Raw genomic sequence first — 22,455 nt, 5'->3', positions numbered from 1 at the left:
AGAAGAACGTTCTTGCCAAGCGTCCTTGCGAGAACGTTCTTGCAAGATCGCGAGGACAGAGAACGCGCCAATCTGGATTGAGATGCAGGTACTTGGCTATTGCGCAATACCCCTCCACTCTATGAGGGCTGTAACCTCCTCGTAGTCCCTGAATAAAATATGAATGTGAATATGAACAGCAGAAGGTTGTATGGAGACTATAGCCAAAATCATATGATATGACATTTGTATATAAAAAAATGTTGAAAGTGAAAATCAACTGCAATTCAAAAAAGCTGCCTCTCTACCGGTACTGTAATTACTTAACTTAGCTAACGTTAACTATCCTCTCCACTGCACTGAATAGCGTTAGCTAGCTGATCAAAAAGTCGGAGCAAATTTATAAATAAAATAAGCAAATATTCAGCGACTACAATGCCCATTTCTCGTCTCATTTTTTTTCAGATGCTGATTTACAGGTACCGTTTACCTGAAATAAGAAAAGTTTAAACTTATTACAGTTGTGGAGTTTTTCCTGCTCTCCTTACATCTTGCAATGACTTCTGGGATATCAGATGCGTTCTCGCTGAACAGGTCACCAACCCATGCATCCTGGATAAAAGAGGCGGATCAAGTACACATCCGGGCATTTTAGGCGTTCTTGGTTATTTGCGTTTTTTGGATTGGAACCGTACTTGGGCAATGAAAGATGACGTCAAAACGAGTTCACAAGTACGGACAAAAACGCAGATTAATAAATGGCCACTGTTGATAAATATCGTCATGACGATGGAAACAATGGGTGTGTTCTAGTTATGACCACAGGTGACGAGGTTAACGGAACTCCATCCCATCATAGCCCCCAGGACAAATTTGCCTCGATTTAGGCTATTCTTTCTATTCATTTCACACTATTTTAAGTTGGAACATGATGCTTGTTAGGATGTCGAGCCCAGTATATGTTCATGCCATCGCCACCATTCCACAGCATTTGAGTTCAAAACCACTGTCACTATAAAAACTGATTTCTGTAAGCTAGTGACGCCGTCTTATACGAATTAGAGGTACCTTTTAGTGGTCATAGAGAATGAAGCTCTTTTACTATTTTAACTGATGTACCACAAGCTTGGACCAATTTAATGAGTTTCATGATGTGTTACTGGGGGTGGGAAACCCCATTCATGTGGTTTTTTTTACACTTAATATGTCACCATGTATATATTGTTAATGCTTCAGCAACAAACAGATGGCAGATGATGAAACATTTGCAGAGTTAAAAGATAATAACAGCAGCTGAGATGCTTTTTCCATTAATTAGACCATTTTCTGTCACATGGAACTCAGGGACAATATGGCCAGTAATAAAGATGAATCAGTGTTTAACTGGAGTTTCCAGAAATGTTGATAAATTACTGGTAGCTTTTGAACCTTGACCAGGCCTGTATGTCATTGATTATAGGTGATGTTCTGATTTGAATTTGACGAGTCTTGTCATAACAGTCCCAAGCCATTTAATGAAGTCAACTGTACAGATAAACAGAAGGGAAAAGAAATATGAGGTCATATATTTATTTTCACTGACATTCACACTGGACGTGTGTTTCTGAACACCAGATAAAGGAAAACACAGAAAACCACCTGATCAACAGAACACAGTGCAGGCAGCATAAAGGTTGGATCAGTTCTGAGGGCAGGAGGTCAAAAGACATGCTCAGAAGAAACAGAGTGAAGAGAATCAGACTCTCATCAGCCTTTTGTTTTGTTATATTCTGAAACACCAGTTCAGTTAATTGTCCTTCCCGGGGTGATCTTGTAGCCTGACCAGAGAGATTGGCCCAGTCAGCGATGTATTCAGGGGGTTGAGAGAGCTGGGAAGAAGAAAGGTTTTCATCATCACATTGTTACTGTGCAGGGTAGTCAGACAGTTCAGTTCTGCTTCGCTCATGAATGTGCGTCTCATTTGCAGACCCAGCGTGTTTCCTCCCCCCTCCTGAACACCCATCAGCTCATTCAGCCAGCTACCTGCGAGAGGCAAGGCACACCCCGGGTGGAAAAACACTTCAAATGGCTACTTCACCTCCAGAGGTGCCGACATAGAGAATGCGAACATCTGAGCATTATTCAGCATCATTTAGCATTACGTTATTCAGCGCCACAGCGAACCGAGGCACCCGTGCTGCGTCACCATGGATACGCAGTGACAGACACGCAGAGACGAGTACAGGTGCAACGGGAGATCGTTGCGATCACACCGAACATCCTCCGATCCGACGGTATTACGGCCAAGTCCAAGACGCCGATATGCAATCAATACAACATTGCATTGTTTGTGATAATCACTGTGGTCATACATTATGGCGTACACGTTAGTCGTTCGCGTTTTAATTAGCATGTTGTACAGTACTTATAAATAAAAGGTCAGTGGTTGTTAAAAATGGAAGGTGATTATGAGTGTTCAAAGCAGAATGTTCAAGCAGGTCAGGCTGGTAGACAGGATAGCAACACCAGTGATTTACACACAGAAACATCTACTAAAACAATGAATGAACACAATAAATGGGTTATAAAGGTGAGATGCCATTTAGGATAAGTTGGGCCCCAAAACCTTTCTACTTTTTAAAATGTATTATTGTGTAGGCCTATTTGTGTTGTCATTTTCCCCAGTTATGTTACCAGGTAAGAAAGCAAAGTACATACTTCTTATTTACAGCAACGACCTGGAAGCAGTTAAGAGTTAGCTGTGTTGCTCAAGGACAGAACGACAGTTCACATAAATACAGACCTAGAAGTATGCTGTTACTCTGTTCTAGGCTGTAGCAGCAGCCAAGTTGTGTTTTCAACATCTTTTCAATTCCTTTCCAACCAACAGCTAAGTATTCTCCACGTCTTGCTCTCTTAGGGAGAGCTGTGTCTGAAGTTGTGCTCATATAGACAGCTGATGCTGGAGGACCCACAGAGTGTGAAATAGATCCACGGGCAAGCCAGGCTACAGCACTAATACGGTTATAAGCCTGCCGGCCGAATCCACCGTCACTCTCTGCCACCCCCCCCCCCACCCCCCACCCCCCCACCGCCTTTCTACCATCCTGCCGCTCGCTCTAACGGTTTTCTCGCAGGACGGTGCGGTGTCATTTTCGTATTGTGAGGCCCTTCCTGTTTGTGCTGTCCTCAGTTCATTTTTACCCCCCCTCACTGGCTGTCTCTCCCAACGTTGGACAGTGTAACCAAGCCAGGATGCTGTGAGCATCCCTGTATCAGGGCCTGTGATGGATTGGAATGTGTGGGGAAGTCCAGGGGAGACCGGCCACCATCAAACCCAGTTTTGACAGTGTGATAAAGCTGTAATCTGAGGGAACAGTGAGATGATCCCAGTCTACGTGTGGTGATTTAACACGTGGCTTCTTGACATATGTATCTCAGAGACATTGATGCAAACGATCGGCGTACTCCCCTTTCTCTTCGTCTCTCCCTCATTCCGTACACGGACAGCCGTGACAACAATTAAAAACGAACAACAGGCCCTGTAAAGACCCACCCGCGGCCCTGACGGCCACATCAATCTCCCTCCTACTCTCCTCAGTGCTCTCAATTACCCGCAGCCCGAGATTTGCAAGCAGCTGTCTGACCTGGGCCTCCTCTGACATGAAACGGGGGGATAAATCTTCAGGTTAGCGTGTTGCTCTTTCGAACAGAAGGACTGATTGACAGGCGCTGTGTTGCCCTAGCGGGGGTCTGTGTGTGTGTGCATGTTGTCCTTAACCCCTTCAGGGACAGGAAAGCCAGGAAGATGCAGTCTTGTGGAGACACTTTGCTGACCCCCCATTAGGAAAAAGCTATGTCCGGCTTAGCATGTAAGGTTTGGGGTGAAACAGTCAGTTAGGGTGAGGGGTTATGAGTTAGGATTAACACTCTGTATTTGATGTTAAGTAAAACAGGATTGTTTTTTGTGGGGGGGGGGGGGTCACATTTTCAGGGGATTTTATAAGGATAGTAAAGTGTGTGTGTGTTTAAAACTCAATATTAGTTCCTGTGAAGGGAATGATGAAAGAAAGACCCCCCACCACCTCCCGGATGGAAGTTAATTTTGCATTCCTCAGAAATAGGAAAGAACAAGAGAGCCCGTAAAAATGAGTGTCAGCAAAAGATTTATAAGACAGGAAATGGAGGGCCAGCGATTCTCTGTGGTACGTTCGCGCTCTAGGGCCTCTGTCTTTGGTTCCATCCTTCTCTCTCGGTTTCGCTCTTTCTTTCATTCTTTCTTTACCTCTCCAGTTCACTCTTTCACTCACTCCCACTCTGCTTAACGCTGTCACTCATTCTCTCTCAATGGTTCATTCTTTCGCTCTCTTTCTCATTCCCTATGTTATTCTTACGCCCCCCCCCCCCCCCCCCCCCCCCGCCCGCCCTTTAGAAGATAGCGTTCATGCTACTGGTTTTAATATCTACTCTCCAGCTCACCAAGCCACCCCACTCCCCCCACCTTTTGTCTCTCACACCTGATGGAATTATTTGATTTCTTTCTTTCTTTATTACTCATATTGTTTCAGGAGCATTTTTTTTTTTATTCTGCCTGTTTTATTTGTATTTATGCCGCTGGTTATTCAGCCTGGTCTGTGCTGAGTCATAGGAAAGCAGATATGGACATAGATAGAGCAATAAGCCAAAAATGCTTGCATCTGCTGGATCTGATGTTCGCCTGCGTGGGACGGCTGCCAGTGTTTGTCAATGTGTGTGTGCGTGTGTGTGTGTGTGTGTGCGCGTGTGTGTGTGTGTCTGTCTGTGAGTGCTGACAAGGGTGAGAATGAAATGATGTGAAAAACACTCTACTCTTTGTGTAACACACACACACACACCAGGACACACACTCTGTAAAGCTACATGGCTGGAGACACTCTATAAGCACATTCATAACACTATGTTGTGGGGACATTCTGTAAGCACTTCATCACTGGAGAGTATAGCAGTGTGAATGGACAGAGTGAAGCTTGGGTACACTAAAGTGCCGCCGGACCCCTGATAATAGCCTGGCACACAGTTTCGCCAAGGGAGGAAATGACTCACACATCAAGTCAGTCCGTTTAACTCCCTTCTATTATGGGAAACTGGGTTCACCGGGACGTGTCACACACGACGGATCTCCATGGAGATAGCAGGAGGTGAGGCCAACAAGGAAGTCTGGCTGCACCAGGACCGTCTGAATGGGTAGAGGGAAGGAAGTAGCCAGTGAACACCAGAGGTCCTAAATCTTCTCTCTCTCTCTCTCTCTCTCTCTCTCTCCTCTCGCTGCATTTCGTCAGACACTCTGGGACAGTGTGCTTTGGGCCGTGGGAGGGGGCTCCCCCCCTCTGCCCCCCTCTTACCACCAGCTCAGAGAGGCTGACAGTAGCAGAAGGAGCAGCAGCAGGGAGGGAGGTGGGGCTGGCGACAGACGGGGTGACGCCGCCCCACCCCCAGAGCCCAGGTTGGACACAGTGGCCTTTTCGGCGTAGAGCGAGATCACGTCAAACTGGTCCTCGTCCTCTGATTCCTCAACTCCTTCTTCCTCGTCCTGCTCCACCTGAGACAAACAGACAGAGACTGTTAGACTGTGAGGAAGAGAGAATGAGAAGAGACATGACAGAGGAGAGGAAGAGAGAATGAGAGAGGAGAGGAAGAGAGAATGAGAGAGGAGAGGAAGAGAGAGGAGAGGAAGAGAGAATGAGAGAGGAGAGGACGAGAGAATGAGAGAGGAGAGGAAGAGAGAGGAGAGGAAGAGAGAATGAGAGAGGAGAGGACGAGAGAATGAGAGAGGAGAGGAAGAGAGAATGAGAGAGGAGAGGAAGAGAGAATGAGAGAGGAGAGGAAGAGAGAATGAGAGAGGAGAGGAAGAGAGAATGAGAGGGGAGACATGACAGAGGAGAGGAAGAGAGAATGACAGAGGAAACATGACAGAGGAGAGGAAGAGAGAATGACGGAGGAGAGGAAGAGAGGAGACATGACAGAGGAGAGGAAGGAGATGGATAAAAGAACGAGGAACAACATATTGTGGAGCAGTGGGAATGGACTGACAGATTACAATGTGGAACGTTGAGCGGAGGAAGAGAGAGAAGATGGGGAGAGGGGAGAGGGGGGAGAGAGAGGGAAGAGGGGAGAGAGAGCAAAGAAGAGAGGGAGGAGGAAGGATTAGGGTAGAGAGGGAAAAAGAGAGAGGGACAGACAGATGGGCATGCATAAATTAATACTGATGAAGTCTGATTGATATACTGCCTCCTGAAAACACCTTCATCTAATCCTCACAAAGAGGACAGGAAAGAGAGATGGGGGGGAGAGAGAGAGAGAGAGAGAGAGGAGTTCTTTGCCATTCTCCCTGAATAGTGAGGGACAAAGAACAAAAACTGAGTAGTGAAAGTGAGACTGAGTTGTAAGTAAAGCAGAATTGGAGAGACAAAGACGGAGAGACGGTGGACAAGAGAGGGGGTGCTGGAATAGCCCTCGTCCCGCTGCCACTCGGATAATCTCAAGCTTTGTTGAGCTGTGTGGGGAGTGGAGGAGAGACAAAGCCCATCACTGTCACTCTGCACAATGGACCAGAAATGCTTCTGTGGTCTGCCACCAGTGGCCAGTCCTGTGGTCAGGGTCTTTACAGCAGCCTGTGGTCAGGGCATTGCTCAACAGTAAAAGGTCGGCACTGGAGTTGGTTAGTGTTCAGTCAGGTATTTAGCGTCCGATAGGACGGTCCGTCAGTAGTCAGTCCGTCCATTTGTGGTTAACCTGGCGTAGTAGCGGCGACAGAATGGCATGCGATCCCCCCACACAACGGCCTTGGCAAAGGCCACCCGTGAAACAGTTCCTGCGCTGTTCAACCAGTTCAGTCAATGTGGAGGTGTCAGGATGGAGTGCTGTGTTGTTAACATGCAATCATTGTTTAATGTTTGGTGGGAGTATTGAGTAACGGTAGGCTGTGCTGGAAAATGTAATGTAGCATTAGTCGGTACTGGATAACGGTGAGTCATTTTAGGTGGTACTGGATAATGTTGAGTAACGTTAGGCAGTGCTGGATAATGTTTAGTGAAGTTAGGCTGTGCTGGATAATGTCGAGGAGCGTTTGTCAGTACTGGATAAAGATAAGTAGCATTAGTCAGTACTAGATAATGTTGAGTGAAGTTAGGCTGTACTGGATAATGTTGAGTAGAGTTAGTTGGTACCGGATAGTGTTGAGTAATCCTAGGTGGCACAGGATAATGTTGTGTAACGGCAGGTGGTACTGGATAATGTTGAGTAATGTCTGGGCGTACTGAATGATGTCTTTAAAAAATTTCCTATATTTGAGGAGATAGTTGCTTTAAATAAAATAAACTGCCGAGACGAGACAAATGACTTGATATTCAAGGCATATTTTCTAAAACTAAGCAGAATTATCTAATACAACTTTAGCTTGTTAAGAAAAATTAACCTTATTTTGAAGGGTGGTTAGACTTGTAACCTGGAAACAAGATAAACACATTTAATAAGACATTCTTCGCAGTGTTGTAGCACTTACAGCATTGTTGCCGGGCTCCTGGTGGGCGTTGCGGCGGGCGGTGTCCTGCTGGTCCATGGCGGAGGGGCGAGGGGACGGGGGGACGTTCTCCGCTGGTCTAGGGGCGGCGCTTCCCATGGACCTGATGGAACTTTCTGTGACGGACAGGCACATTGCAACCCCATGAGCGTCTGGGAGCATCCGACATTTTGAAAGACAGATCGATTGGCGTGTCGAGTGGCAAATAGATTCCCGGCTGCATGTCAAGTGCATTGATTGATTGACGGACAGGTGATGGATGGACAGGTGGCCATGCAGCCTCACCCAGACAGCGGTTCCGGGTGAACATGTGCTGGATCCTCAGGCAGTCATGCCACTGGTTGCCACTGCCATCACAGGTACACCACAGGGCCACGCTCACGCTGCTGTTGCTGACATAGTTGGGGGTCATGATTGTACCTGGACGAGGGTGTCAGAGGGCACGGAGGTCAACTCCCACTGCAAAGGAGCCTGGGGCCTCACTGACCCTTCCCTCAAGGACCCTTCCCTCAATGACCCTTCCCTCAAGGACCCTTCCCTCAAGGACCCTTCCCTCAATGACCCTTCCCTCAAGGACCCTTCCCTCAAGGACCCTTCCCTCAATGACCCTTCCCTCAAGGACCCTTCCCTCAATGACCCTTCCCTCAAGGACCCTTCCCTCAATGACCCTTCCCTCAATGACCCTTCCCTCAAGGACCCTTCCCTCAATGACCCTTCCCTCAATGACCCTTCCCTCAAGGACCCTTCCCTCAATGACCCTTCCCTCAATGACCCTTCCCTCAAGGACCCTTCCCACACTGGCATGACCTGCTCCCATCCTCTCTTCATCACCCTCTCAATCCACCTGAATCACCCTCCTTTTCAACCTCAATTATCTCCACTCCCTCCTCTACGTTCTCTCTATAGACCACTGACCTGGAAGGAGAAACTAGTTTAAACTATTGTAATGAAAAAAATGCTCAATAACTCAAGACGCCACAGATTTTTCACTAGATTTGGGTGAATGACGCGTCCTGTCAGAGATATGGCCTCTACTGAATTACTCTGATTGTCCCCCAGGGCAGCAATGAATCATGGGTTGGGGACAACACGTTTACTGTTGCTTTGTAACTCTCCTTTCCTCCTCTCGCAGGGTGAATCCACAGTAACGGCTGCACTGAATGCCTCCTCTGCCCCCCCACTCCACTCCCCTCCCCTCCTCCTTTACCAATGAGTCCAGCATAGGATTTGAGGCACGCGGCTCCAGTCTCTCTGACACAGCCACTGGGGGACTGGGGGGAGGGCTGGCAGTTGTACTGGAAATCGGCCAGTCTGGACCTGAGATTTAAAAAAATCACCAACACCAACAATGGTATAGCAAGTGCTAAAAAAACTAAGATCAAAACATCCTTGGGTGTGTGCACGTGTTTGTGAGCGGCTGACCTGCAGAGATTTTCTTTCCTGCAGTAGCTCTGCATGTGTAGGCAGTTGGGCTGTATCCCGTCTTTCTCCTGGTAGGAGCAGGAGGGGACGATGGTCTTCCTCCGTCTCTCCCCACACAGCCTGTCTGTACAGGGGCAGAACAGCAAGCCCAGGCTGTACTCCTCCGGGACGCGCTCCAGGAAGCGGCGCAGAGCGCGGTGGCACTTCTGCCTGTTGCAGTGGTCCGAGTTGGGGAGGCGCTTGGTGCAGGCCAGGACGTACTCGGACCTTAGGGCACCACACTTCTCATACAGGCCACAGTCCTGAGCCGCCTTCAGACACACATTCTGTCCATCCAGGGGGAGAGAGGAGGCTGGGAGGGAAAGGGATGAAAGACCGAGAAAAAGAAAGAGACAGAGGATGACATCTGGTCACTTGAGGGATGTATAAATGAGTTGATTGATTGGGGTTAGTGTTGTATTGATCTGTTGATCGGGGGAGCTGAGCGGGGGTGTGGCTGTAATGTTGTGACTACCTTCTGCCACTATGGAGGCCATCGGAGACAGCTCCCCCGGGAAGTCATCGTAGGGACTCTCCTCCTGGTCTTCATAGCCTAGGACAGAGAACGTCACGTCACAACCGAGTCACCGTGGACAGGGAACGTCACGTCACAACCGAGTCCCCTTAGACAGGGAACGTAACGTCACAACCAAATTACCTTGGACAGGGAACGTCACGTCACAACCTAGTCACCTTGGACAGAAAACGTCACATCACAACCGAGTCACCTTGGACAGAGAACATCACGTCACAACCGAGTCATCGTGGACAGAGAACATCACGTCACAACCGAGTCACCTTGGACAGAGAACATCACGTCACAACCGAGTCACCTTGGACAGAAAACGTCACGTCACAACCGAGTCACCTTGGACAGGGAACGTAACGTCACAACCAAATTACCTTGGACAGGGAACGTCACGTCACAACCTAGTCACCTTGGACAGAAAACGTCACGTCACAACCGAGTCACCTTGGACAGAGAACATCACGTCACAACCGAGTCATCGTGGACAGAGAACATCACGTCACAACCGAGTCACCTTGGACAGAGAACATCACGTCACAACCGAGTCACCTTGGACAGAAAACGTCACGTCACAACCGAGTCACCGTGGACAGAGAACGTCAAGTCACAACCGAGTCATCGTGGACAGAGAACATCACGTCACAACCGAGTCACCTTGGACAGAGAACATCACGTCACAACCGAGTCACCTTGGACAGAAAACGTCACGTCACAACCGAGTCATCGTGGACAGAAAATGTCACATCACAACCGAGTCACCGTGGACAGAGAACGTCAAGTCACAACCGAGACATAGCAGGCAGGGAGACATCATACTGTAACTTAATCACAATAACACGGGGCACTTCAAATTACAATAGTGACGTCACATGAACACAGAACAATAAACGGGCGTACGTACAACCAATCCCATGTCATTCAACCAACGCTACGTGGGACAGAGTCAGCAGACAACTGAACACGTAGGTTGTGGAACACGACCCCTGACAGAGACTCACACAGTCACTGCTGGCTCACAACAACGCCCACTCCAAAATCCATCATGGATGCATTTAAGTAATTACAGACAACACATTCGAGATTTGACATAATTACATAGTGTGGATGCAACCTAAATATAAACCTATTAATCTGTTCGACTCCCCATCTTCTCTATTTTTCTCATATTGACGCTGCCGTGTGGAGCGCATGTTAAATGCTATGTAATTATTGTCCGCGTTGTGACTATCTGAGCTTTGGTCATGGCTCTGTTTGCTGTCATTAACTCACACTGGATGCTATTTTGGACACACAATCACCCTCTCAAACAATGCACCACTTTTGGCTAAAAACACTTTGCTTGGGGAAAATCAGGGAATTTATTTAAAAGCTCTACGTAATTTTGCGATCGTCCTTTTCACTTGGGCTGAAAGGATGATCACCAGTGTTGGTCGCTCTGGGTGACAGCACCTGCTGAATGTCTAAAATGTACCCGTGTGGCGAGAATGAGGTACCAGTAGAGAGGCAGCCTGATAGGTGAGTGGTCCTGCTGTGATTATAGCATGGTTGGCAGCACACAGTGGCAATAAGGCTGTGCCATGGAGGCTGTGCCGTGGAGGCTGTGCCATGGAGGCTGTGCCATGGAGGCTGTGCCATGGAGGATGAGCCATGGAGGATGAGCCTGGTTCTAATCCAGCATTCCCAAACGAGTCAAATGGTCGTATGAAACACTACCTCCTTACAAGCTAACAATCAAACGTGCACACTCTTACGGTCACACACACACCCTGACTCATCCGGACAGTCCAGTAGACATGGAGGCAGTGGTCCTCCTTGCGGGCCCCGCGATGACATCGGCACGCCAGCAGGGGGAGGTAGTTGTGTAGGCCATCCAGCGCCTTCTGACACTCCAGCCGGACCTCGCTCCCAGACGGCGCCTCCTTGGACACGCAACGCGCCAAGGTCCGGTACAGCAGCTTACACCGGAGGTCGGCCTGGCAATCCCTCTCGGCATCCAAACAGTCCACGGTGGTCAGGGGGAGGGGCGACGCGGAGGGAATGACACCTAGGGGGGGGGGGGGGGGTGGAGACAGGCGGAATGTCGCTTAGAAGACAGTCAGGACATGGATGTCGGTACAGGAGCAGGACAGCTTGGAAGGCAAGAGGTTTCATATTTGGGAAACGCCTCGTATTTCACCACAGACATGTTCGGCGTTACATTTTTATATTTCTATTTTATAAGAATCTGTATTTTTAAAACAATATAAGAAGTATCCTTGGTCACACACACGCGCACACACACACGTTCAGGTGAATGGGAAAAGAGGGACACCATGTTGGCTGGGACACTCACAGTGTGAAGCACAATCCGCATGTACCAACACACGTACACGCGCGCATGCGCACTCACACGCACTCACACACACGCACGCACGCGGAGAGGGACCTTTTATGTCTGGGTCGTGCTGTGAGGAAGACTGAGGCACGGAGCCTGTCCTTATTACAAAAACACTACACCGAACATACACAGCAGGAGGGGGTAAAGTAATCTGTCTGTATATCACACACACACACAGAATGTTATGTGCGCGCTCTCAATGAATTGGCGGAGAGATCAAAAAGGAGCTTAATATTCAACAGAGCAGCAAATGTAAATCTAATATATTGAGTTTCATGAGTTACAGACTACCCAAGACTCTAGGTAAAACACAGATCAATGTTGGGAGAATGCAAATGTAATAAATAAATTACAGATAAAAAAAGATAATGGCTTTATTATCCCCAAGGGGTTTGTGGCACAGTGTATACATGAAACATTCAACATACACTGACAGCAAATACTGTTAAAAGTACAATTCCTGTTAGATGTTTTATCTGTGCAGACAAACTACAAACACCTGTATGCTCATGTGTCGCCAGCAGGCCAGCTGCCACTGACGGTCTTAAACATTCAGAAGTATTACCGTCACTGGAACAAACCCCTGCCTTGATCCGTTCTTTCTGTGACCTACGCCTCACCCCAGGATGAGATGCCCAAACCCCCGCCGTAACACGGATCAGAACTTGCGCGCAAAACAATACACATTTTGGCCTTTATTAAACAGCCGAGCACCAACGACTGCTAAAGGAAGAAGATCAGTTACCATTTTAAAGTGTTAAATGCTCAGACTGTCCCGGAACACCGGTCCCTCGCTGACACAGACCCAGGTAATATGCACAGAATACACCGGTCACACAACGAAACAGCCTCTCAGAAACATTGATTGGCTTGGGGAGAGCTGACCCCAGGTCAACCCAGAGACCTTGGCTGCAGTGCGGTAGGCCCACCCACCACAGAGTCCTGTGGATGGCGCTGCGACGTCATCCCGTCCACATGGGGACAGCAAGATGGGCATACGACAGAGTTTCAGCAGACACACACACACACACAAACACGGGCTAATCTCCCAGCCAAGGAGGCAAAAACCCAATGCACCATCTGGTGCTCCTGTGTTCGAGTTCCAAATCCCAGCTATCAACAGAAACACACATACAGAATGACCCCCAGCTAGCCCAGGTTTAGTTGAAAATCTGCTTCAAATTACAGGCACACAAATGTAACGTCAGCTCTCCTGCCCACAGACACACACAATCCCTAGACACTATCACACACACATATATACACACACACACACACACACCCCTTGGCTTTTACTGTCACTAGCCACACACCCACCAGAACAGGCAGCCTTTTCCAAACAAAACCTATACACTCTCTACCCACCACCCTTTCATCATATGCTGGGTCTGTGTGTGCACCTTTAAATCTGCATGTTCTTTTCCTTCCCTCATCTCTCTGTACATGAGGAAATCATAATAGGGTTTACAGCTCCTCTTTATCTCACTCTGACCTTTTCCAAAGCACTGCCGTTCAAACCCGAGCTTCCCGCAGTACGGTAAAACCACTGCCTATCTAGTGCTTACACATCGCAACACCTGTCACCCGAGTGTGCACAAGCCCGGCCTGTCAACACATTGCGCGCGCTCCAGTCGTGTGGCGCCCCCGTCCCCGTGTCGGCCGCTACTCAAACACACCTGTACGCGCATCTGTCGGCCAGACGCACCTGCGCGCCGATAAGACGACAAAAACCACGATTTCTCCTGTTTGCACACTGGCGTCGGTTGAGTGGTCTTCCTCATTGAAAAACTTCACAATTTATTCGGTTGGAGGTGAGGTGAAAATATAGGACTACAGATGGAAAAAAAAACAAGAGACCTGCCAACGAGAAGGGTTTCGCATAAATCAATCCACGTTCACTCCGGGCGAGAGACAGCGAGAGAAATACACACCGCACTGATATACGACGCCACCCATGGGACAGTGGCTTACACCAGAACATCAAACACAACAATTAACACATAACGGTCGATTCGCGGGGGAATTAGACCCACGCTTGTAGTATTTCTGCGTCTGGCAGACGCAACTCAGATAGGTAGAGGAAACGCTGGGTGAAACTTCAACATACCCCAAACAAAAAAACAACAGCCTTTCTCACGTGTTGAATGAAATGTTAATGAGCAGACTCATTAATCAGGTCGCAAAGTTTAAAATCATGTCGTCTCAAAGTGGCTGTCGTGGGTCCTAATTTTGCTGCTTTCAACAAATTGTCAAGCGGTCATCAAGGTTTTATTAATAGCCGTTTAAGTAGCCTAGAGCCAAGGAAAATATCGAGATTTCATGCATAGAGCATATTTCCCATGGGTGACATTTTAAACCGTGCATCTGAAACGCTTATTAAAACGCGCATTTGACCCAGGTATGTAAAACGTTTTATTCGGCGTTATGGGGGCAAATATCCTTATTAGGACTTCAAGCAATCAAATACTTTCAAAACGTTGCCAAAGACATTTAAGGTTCCAAAAAATATAGTTAGATTTCCCAACGATAGCAACATAACATTTTGTACACCTTCCTGCATCTTACCTCGCAGGCAGAGGCTGAGCAGAATTCCTAGGAGCAACATCTCAGTTACGAGGAGGGCAGAGGCACCAGGACACGGGAAAAGGGAATTGGACTTCGTGCGTTTGGTCCACCACTGCTCAATTCGTCCGCACGCAGACCCCCGCCACTCCGCTCAACGTTACATCCACTGGTCAGTAGCTTAACGCTCCAGCGTTCTGGATATGAGCTGCAGGTGAACAGTCCGGTAAAACGATAATTCCTTTAAATTCTCTAGTCGGGGACCCAGCTCGGATAGTTTGACAATCACCGCGAACAAAGTGCGCAGCGCGTGCCCCGTAGACTGAACACAACGAACAAAGCCTCCAAAACCCACTTACAACTATGGATCATCAGGTTACTCTGCATCCATAGATGATGTCAAAATTCGAGAACATTTCTCTCACGTCATGTCTCCGCAGTGACACTGTAGGAGCCCGTCTGCACGCCGCTTGAGACAGATGCAGAACCGTAGGGTCATTAAGAGCGCTCCCTCCTCCCGTCCGTTAACTGTGCCAGTGGGTGAAAAGAAACGACAGCTAGTGCACGAGCCACGGCTTTCAGACACAGCTGCGTCCTGGTGATTGGCAGAAGTGCTCAGATGCGACGACGGGTCGTCACTAGCATCTAGCCACTCATGAACCACGCCTATTTTATTTTATTTTTTTAAACAATTTGTCTGTAACCTTTTGTTTTAAACCTCGCAGTAACTTTAAAGCCAAGCCACCAATATATTGCCTAACATATTGCGGAGATGGCAACTCATTCTCTAAACGATGCCATGCCCTGGTGTTCATTTGTTGCAGGCCAATTGAATTCAAGTTATCCACATAAATATTGCCCTTTGGACTTTATGTCAACACCTCACTCTTTTGACTCAACTCAGCCGCGTATTCTCAAGCCAAAGGTCCCTTTTATTACCTCGCCAGCAGACTATTATTTTTATTGAAACGATTCTATTATAATCTCCAATTACATTTGTGAAATTGTATATATACATGCCTATATGTTGTTACGTAGACTATATATACAATGTTACTGGAGATTATAATGGTTTCTATTATATACACTCACACCTCGGTTTACCTTTACCTTAACAGGTAAGACAGAAAACATACAGCAGCAACCCGGGAGCAGTTGACGGTTAATGGCCTTGATCAGAGACAAAAGATGGATTTGTTTCACATTGCTGCTAAGGGATTGCAATATTTCGTTACTGTTTAGATTATCTTCCTGACACTATTGATGGCTGTGTTTGAAGTGGATGTGTAATGTGTACGAAGCTGAGGGAAGCCATAAATAATAATGCCAGAGGCGATGAGAAGAAAATCACGATACTTTAAATTATTCACACAATTTCATAATTGGTAAGACTCACTGGCTTGAGAACTCTGTAAACTCTGAAAATCTGCAAATGTTAATAAAGCCAACCTGTCGGGACACCATTGATTAGCGAAGAAGAACAAGAACACTCGTACAGTGATGAACGGAGTATTTGTGAAGTCGAATACAGAGACAGACATTGAGGGAATGAAAAACCTGGACGGCCTCTTACAGCCAGCCTCAATTGCAAATTGCGAACAGCAATCATCAGTGGGCAATTTTAATGACGACGCGCACAAACATCCGCCCTCCAACCCACACGTTACGGCCTTGTCCCATCAGACAAATTGCATGTCTCCGTTAGTCAAACCAGAGGTCGTATAGCCCCCACAGCCTGCTGGGTAATCATCAGGACCACCCAATCCCTTCAGCTAATCAGGGAAGAGCTCCTAGACAGCACTATGTCAATGCTGTGAATAGAGAAATGTCTCCACAACTCACTAGGTCCCTCTCAATACTGTACACTAACACCATTTACCTAAATCAGTCCGGGACCTTTATCTAGAAAGCACAAGAGCAGAAATGCAGGAGATCCAGGATCAGTTTTGCTAGATCAGAACCTATTTCTGGAAACATGCCTAGATTTAGACTTTGTTCATAAAACAAAGCAAAGAGAATATATGTGCCTTGAACATCCATGCTAAGAAGAGGCGGGTAGGGTGAACATCCACACTGGAATGTAATAACAAGATATCGTTAGAAAAAAAAATATGAATGTTTCTTTCCCGATCTTACCCGCACTCAATCTCTGCCGTTTTATAAGCTACTTAGTTCCACTTGAAATGGCAAATTATGAACAATCGAAGGCAGCGAGGCGGTAGTTTACCAGCTCACAGAACCAAAAAAACGAAATGAACAAGACATTTGATAAAACCTACACAATTCCGACTCCTTCGGATTATCCTATCAGCATATTCATATCTCGGCTAACCTCGAACTAGTCTGTTCTGGGTCCATGTGAGTCAGGAAAAGCTTCATATCGAAACTAAAGGAACTGCACCAACCCCTCACTTTTTCAAAATCAGTCCCTTTCAAAAAGTATTTGAAGTTATCTCCTCTCTACCACTCCCTAAATTAGAAAGATGCTAAACCTGTGAAATAGTTACGTCCAAAGCACTGCAATTGTCTGCCTGCCGGCTGATTCATGACAGCAGTCCCATCCAAATTGTTTACATATTTTACCTCAAACATACACACTAATGACTATGACAGCATACATAATAGACACGTGCACATTAAAGCCTGGGTCAATAAACAGAATATGATCGACAACAAACCACACATTATTTTGCAGCTATTGTTAAGGAGCCTACTTCGTGTGTACTAAGTTCGCCAACATGTGTCATTGTTGATGCAAACGCGTACAGTAATAAAGAACGGTGTAGTGTTATGCTATACACGTTTAGTTGAAAATCTGCTTCAAATTACAGGCACACTCTTGCCCACAGACACACACACACACACACGCGTTGCTCACCACACTGCTTTATTAAGCATCTGCTGGTGGCTGTGTTTTTATTGTTGTCACAGTAGACACGCATCTATCCTGGTGAGTGACTGCTCAGTTCCAAGCGTGTCGCTATCAGGGACATCAGAGGGACGGGAACGGGCTGGGGGAATGAGACGAAGCGGACGGGGGAGGGGAGGGAGAACAAACAACTGCCTTTGAGAAAGACCCTCCACCTCCAGAGCTAATATTGACCAGCACGCTCGACTACACACGGAAGCACAAATTTGCAACAGTGCCGACGACCACAAAAATCACCAATGACACCTTATCACCTGGTTGAATTAGGCCCGCAGTCTAGCAGGGATCATCAGCCTAAGTCACATCTCTACGTACGCGAGGACGGGAGAGGAGGACAGTGTAAGAGAAACAACTAACGGCGTAGGTTTGTATTGTATATTGGCGGGGGCTCAGGGTCAATGGATCCCAGGATTTTCACTCTTTTCCAGGGGGGTTACATTGACGTGTCTGTAATATGGGGGGGGGGGGGGGGGGGGGGGGGTTCATGACCCCCGTCCCCCCTATTCACCCCTGGAAACAACCATTTCATAACGGAGAGGCAGTGCAGGAAACCAATAAAATACTTGATAGAATACTATACTTTTATTTAATACTCATTCTTTATAGAACATCACCATAAAACTACCCTTTTCCTTCCACCAACAAGTTGCTTAATTTTACCACAATGGGGTTTTCTTGTCAAAAAGCCCCATTCCAAAACATTAATATATGTAATGTGCCGATGCTGTTAAATGCTGCACACGTTTAAAAAATACATGAACACTGTTCAGAGTAAGAAAAGGCCCTGGAAGACAGTCTTTCTGCTCAGAATCCAACATCAAGGTTCCCATAACCAAGCATGCAGCTTCTTATGTCGACGCTCGCGCACACAGATGATTAAAGTTTGTTTCAAAGCCTTGAAGTCTTGGTGGGAGTTGTATAATGGAAGAGCTGCGCTGAGTAGATGCAGGGTGACAGGGAACAGATTGACGCCGCCGGGGGCACACCCTCAGGTTAGATTGGGGAAAGAGATCACTCCCTCCCCCTGATGTTTAAGTGGGAGAGGCGGGGACACAGCTGTATATATGTGTGTGTGTGTGTGTCAGAGAGGGAGGGAGCACGCCAAGACCCTACGGCTCAGAATCTGCTACCGCTATGCAGTTGACACTTAGCAACAGAGTGACAAGAGTCTCTGTGACTAATTTGACTCAGAAGACCGCAGGAGTGGCGAGACAGTCTGCAAACTTACAACTCTACCTAAAACGAACCTCCTTTTAAAAAACCATGAGGGCTCCACTGGAAATGAGCCAAAGGCAATAGCACAACACAGTAGAAGCAAACTAGGCTGCTTTTCCCACTTAGAAACCGTTGTTTCTTCACCCACATGGTTGCCAACAGCTTCACAGTCAGAACACTTACTGTGCTTTTCCATGGACAGCCCCTGTTACAGTCATGCACCTGACTGCTAACCAAGCCCAATAATTCAGGCAGGCGTTGTGCCCAGCAATGCCGTGACGACTTACAGCCCCAAAATGATACGGTTTTGCACTATGTAGACTAATAAAAGTTATTACTGTATTCCACACAATGTGATAGACTGCCTAGTAATCACCCAACAGCTGTACTCACTGGATGTCTGTGCCCTTTCTGCATGTCAACACTTGATATTGCACAGTCACTCACCACAGCCTGTCATGGAAAAACTATACACACACACAGGTGTAGAGTGAAAAACGGAAACTAGGGCTGTGAAAGGAGAGATATGATGTGTAGGGACTCGCACAATATCGATTGCAGAAATTGAGTCCCTGTCGTTTTTTTGTTTTGTGAAAAGACTGGAGGGGCACATTTTTACCTTCTGTGGAGTCGTGGCTGGTTGGCAAGCCAATTCTGTTTTCCCAATCAGTGTCTGACTCCACACCCATGGGTGGTCAGAACTGTGAGATATTCATTCAATACAGCAGTCACAGTCACTAAGAACTGCCTCAGTACTTGTTTTAACCTCAAACTGCAGGCCAAGATAGAGAAGCAGAGTGTAAGTGCGGTGAGGGTCAAAAATAATACTGGGATGTTGTAAAAATGATGTGACACGTAATCGAAAGATAATGCAACTGTATTGCTTTCCCCTCATCACTACGGAAACATTCAAACAAGCAAACATGGGCAGACAACCTCGCAGGACTTACCCACCTCAGCATTAACTGCAGAAACCGCGGTCAATAAAAATGTTCGGGACCAAGACGTACATCTCATTAAGCTGAAGCGTGGCGCTTATTGGGCCAGTCTAGGTACAGTAATTCACTTTGTTTCAGAGATACCTCAGATAAAGCACTCCGGGAACAATCTGAGGAGGGGAAACTCTCTCTCTCTCTTCCCTTCTCTTTCCATCTCTCAATTTTTGGCAGCAGGAAATAAACAAGCTTCTCCAAAAAGCACAATCAAAAATCCATAAAGGTTTTCTGAAGGCGCAGTGCAGTTCACCCCTAAGGTCAAGAAACAGCCACCACCTCCACGACCTCTGGTGTTTTTTTGTACCCAGATAGGGACTCTTACTATGACAGACTGAACCAGAGGAAGCCAGGTTGAGGATGAATCTAGCTCATCCTAAAATTGTCCTCCGCATCAGTAAAATAGTTTTTTTTAGAATGAGCCAACCTTTTGTGACATGCTTGTTGTAACTGGGCAGTTGCTAGCAGCAGGAAAGCAACGCTCAGATATGCCTGGTAACCATCCCACAACAAGGCGGGACGCAGAAAACTCAGTCAAACAAGGCTACCTTCATATCCGTGCTTTGCAGTGCAGGGAGTTTCACTCAACCGTGTTCTGACACCAGATCTGCCCTGAAGGCAGAAATTAACATGATTGGTTGACTCTGGGGAGAGTTCGGAGCTTAAGTTCCAACTCTGAAATCACTCAATTAAGGTTCATTCTAAAACTTTTAGGGCCTGTTTCGCAGAAAAAATCTGTATTTTAGTCCAAGACTAGGCTTAATCCGTGATTTAGTCCTAGACGAGGCTTAATCTGTGTCTGCAAAACCGGCCCATAGGGTGAGAGTTGGGGTGAAGTAAGGGTAAAGGACAAGTGTAAGGACAGGCATGAACATAGGTCAAATGTCTATTTAGCGCATTAGTTCTGCCCTCCCCATTGGGTCAACCAGTCAAGTTACTTTCTGCCTTCAGGGCAGATCTGCCTCCAAGTCATGTTTGATTAAGTGAAATTCCAACTAGTGATGGGTATTAGTGAACGGAATTATTCAATACTGTTCATTTAAAAGATTCAGTTCTCTTGAATCACTAATTCATTGAATAATTTTTTCCATCTTTATCTCATGATAGGACCTTATTGCTTACTATGAAAGCACTCAGTTTAATGTATCCAGCAGAGGAAAATATTAATGTCAACAAATTTACCCTGTTTTTTTTTTCCAACTATAACCAAATTATCCAGTCTACAGAAAAGAATATCACAGGCAAATGTAGTAGGCTTCAATGAACAACAGAAATAAGAAAAGTTTCATAATTTACTTGCATGTTTGGTTTCTTTTAAGTTAAGGAGCGTGCACATCTTAGGCCGCAATGAAAAACAAGTGCTGTCATCTAATTATGATTCACACTTGTTTCCTGCAGAGCCGGAGGCACTCTGGTTCATACCACTGGAACACCACCTGTTTCAGAATTGGCCAAAGTTGTAGGTGGAGTTGTTGTAACCAGTTGAAGATGTTAGTGAGGTCATTGTTGTAGCTTCGGTTGAAGATGTTAGTGAGGTCATTGTTGTAGCTTCGGTTGAAGATGTTAGTGAGGTCATTGTTGTAGCTTCGGTTGAAGATGTTAGTGAGGTCATTGTTGTAGCTTCGGTTGAAGATGTTAGTGAGGTCATTGTTGTAGCTTCGGTTGAAGATGTTAGTGAGGTCATTGTTGTAGCTTCGGTTGAAGATGTTAGTGAGGTCATTGTTGTAGCTTCGGTTGAAGATGTTAGTGAGGTCATTGTTGTAGCTTCGGTTGAAGATGTTAGTGAGGTCATTGTTGTAGCTTCGGTTGAAGATGTTAGTGAGGTCATTGTTGTAGCTTCGGTTGAAGATGTTAGTGAGGTCATTGTTGTAGCTTCGGTTGAAGATGTTAGTGAGGTCATTGTTGTAGCTTCGGTTGAAGATGTTAGTGAGGTCATTGTTGTAGCTTCGGTTGAAGATGTTAGTGAGGTCATTGTTGTAGCTTCGGTTGAAGATGTTAGTGAGGTCATTGTTGTAGCTTCGGTTGAAGATGTTAGTGAGGTCATTGTTGTAGCTTCGGTTGAAGATGTTAGTGAGGTCATTGTTGTAGCTTCGGTTGAAGATGTTAGTGAGGTCATTGTTGTAGCTTCGGTTGAAGATGTTAGTGAGGTCATTATTGTAGCTGTTTGCGGTCGTGGATGTGATGGAGGCTGTGGTGGCTAGAGCTGAAGTAGGTCTAGCATCTGTTGAGTCATCCCCACTTCTCACCTATACAGGCCTCACAGTTGGGTGTTTGGACCTCAAATGTCTGTGGAGATTTGCTGTCGATCAACCACAGGTTGACAGATGGATTATGCAAATTGTGTACTTGGCAATACATGAATAGATTTATTTTTAAGTTGGTCCAAATATTTTTCCTTTGTCACATTCACTGAATGTTTCCGTGTAAAGGTCTTGATATACTCCAGTATCGCAGGTGTACGTGTGTACATACGTGGACGCTACGCAAGCAGTATTGCTAACATACTCCACAGTGTACTTTATGTCTAAACAGATATTTAAAAGCTTTGTCCACAAAGAGGCAGTGTATGAAAGATTTTTTTGTACCTTTTCGGAAATACGTTGACAACTGCTGATTTTGTACAACCACAATGAACTCGGCGACAGAGGAGGTACTGTTATTAATGTCTTAAGAAAACAACAAAAAAGGAGCGGCAACGCTGCCAACGAAGATGGTGCGTTAGACCATTAAACTTAGTATTTACTACTACTTCGATGTTTCAGTCTCACAGAACCTCAGAGGATTTTGGGTATACTTCCCCAAGTTCTGTTGGTGTAGCACCTGCATATTTGTACACTCAAAGCCTAGGGAGACATTCACAAAATACGGACCAAA

At 46.5% G+C, this 22,455-nt stretch overlaps 1 protein-coding gene across 2 annotated transcripts; it reads right to left on the bottom strand.

The window, feature by feature from the left end:
* Window positions 1–1,534: 1,534 nt before the first annotated feature.
* gfra3 (GDNF family receptor alpha 3) lies at window positions 1,535–15,106 on the bottom strand. 2 transcript variants are annotated; one of them, XR_829463.3, is made up of 9 exons: window positions 14,449–15,106; window positions 11,272–11,550; window positions 9,453–9,530; window positions 8,939–9,290; window positions 8,724–8,833; window positions 7,802–7,936; window positions 7,499–7,632; window positions 5,041–5,536; window positions 1,535–1,847 (listed from the first exon to the last, which is right to left on the bottom strand). XR_829463.3 is itself a non-coding variant. In XM_010902452.3 (8 exons), the coding sequence occupies exons 1-8, from the start codon at window positions 14,486–14,488 to the stop codon at window positions 5,336–5,338; spliced, it is 1,329 nt and encodes a 442-aa protein (XP_010900754.2). In that variant the 5' UTR covers window positions 14,489–15,106; the 3' UTR covers window positions 4,389–5,335. The 2 variants fall into 2 exon arrangements, 1 of the variants encoding a protein (XP_010900754.2); XM_010902452.3 differs by lacking the exon at window positions 1,535–1,847 and having other exon boundaries at window positions 4,389–5,536.
* Between the last annotated feature and the right edge of the window lie 7,349 nt (window positions 15,107–22,455).

This window comes from Esox lucius, chromosome 4, assembly GCF_011004845.1.
Source record: "Esox lucius isolate fEsoLuc1 chromosome 4, fEsoLuc1.pri, whole genome shotgun sequence".
NCBI lineage: Eukaryota > Metazoa > Chordata > Actinopteri > Esociformes > Esocidae > Esox > Esox lucius.
The sequence above is the reverse complement of the archived record's forward strand: the minus strand, read 5'-3'. Positions and strand labels throughout refer to the sequence as shown.

Bases quoted from the DNA above. Each gene is read 5' to 3' on its own strand.
- gfra3 (XM_010902452.3), bottom strand. From the start codon at position 14,488: ATGTTGCTCCTAGGAATTCTGCTCAGCCTCTGCCTGCGAG. The intron at 8,834-8,938 runs GTCAGCCGCTCA...TTTAAATCTCAG, and splicing joins AGGAAAGAAAATCTCTGCAG to GTCCAGACTGGCCGATTTCC. The intron at 5,537-7,498 runs GTAAGTGCTACA...TGTTTGTCTCAG, and splicing joins AGGAGCCCGGCAACAATGCT to GTGGAGCAGGACGAGGAAGA.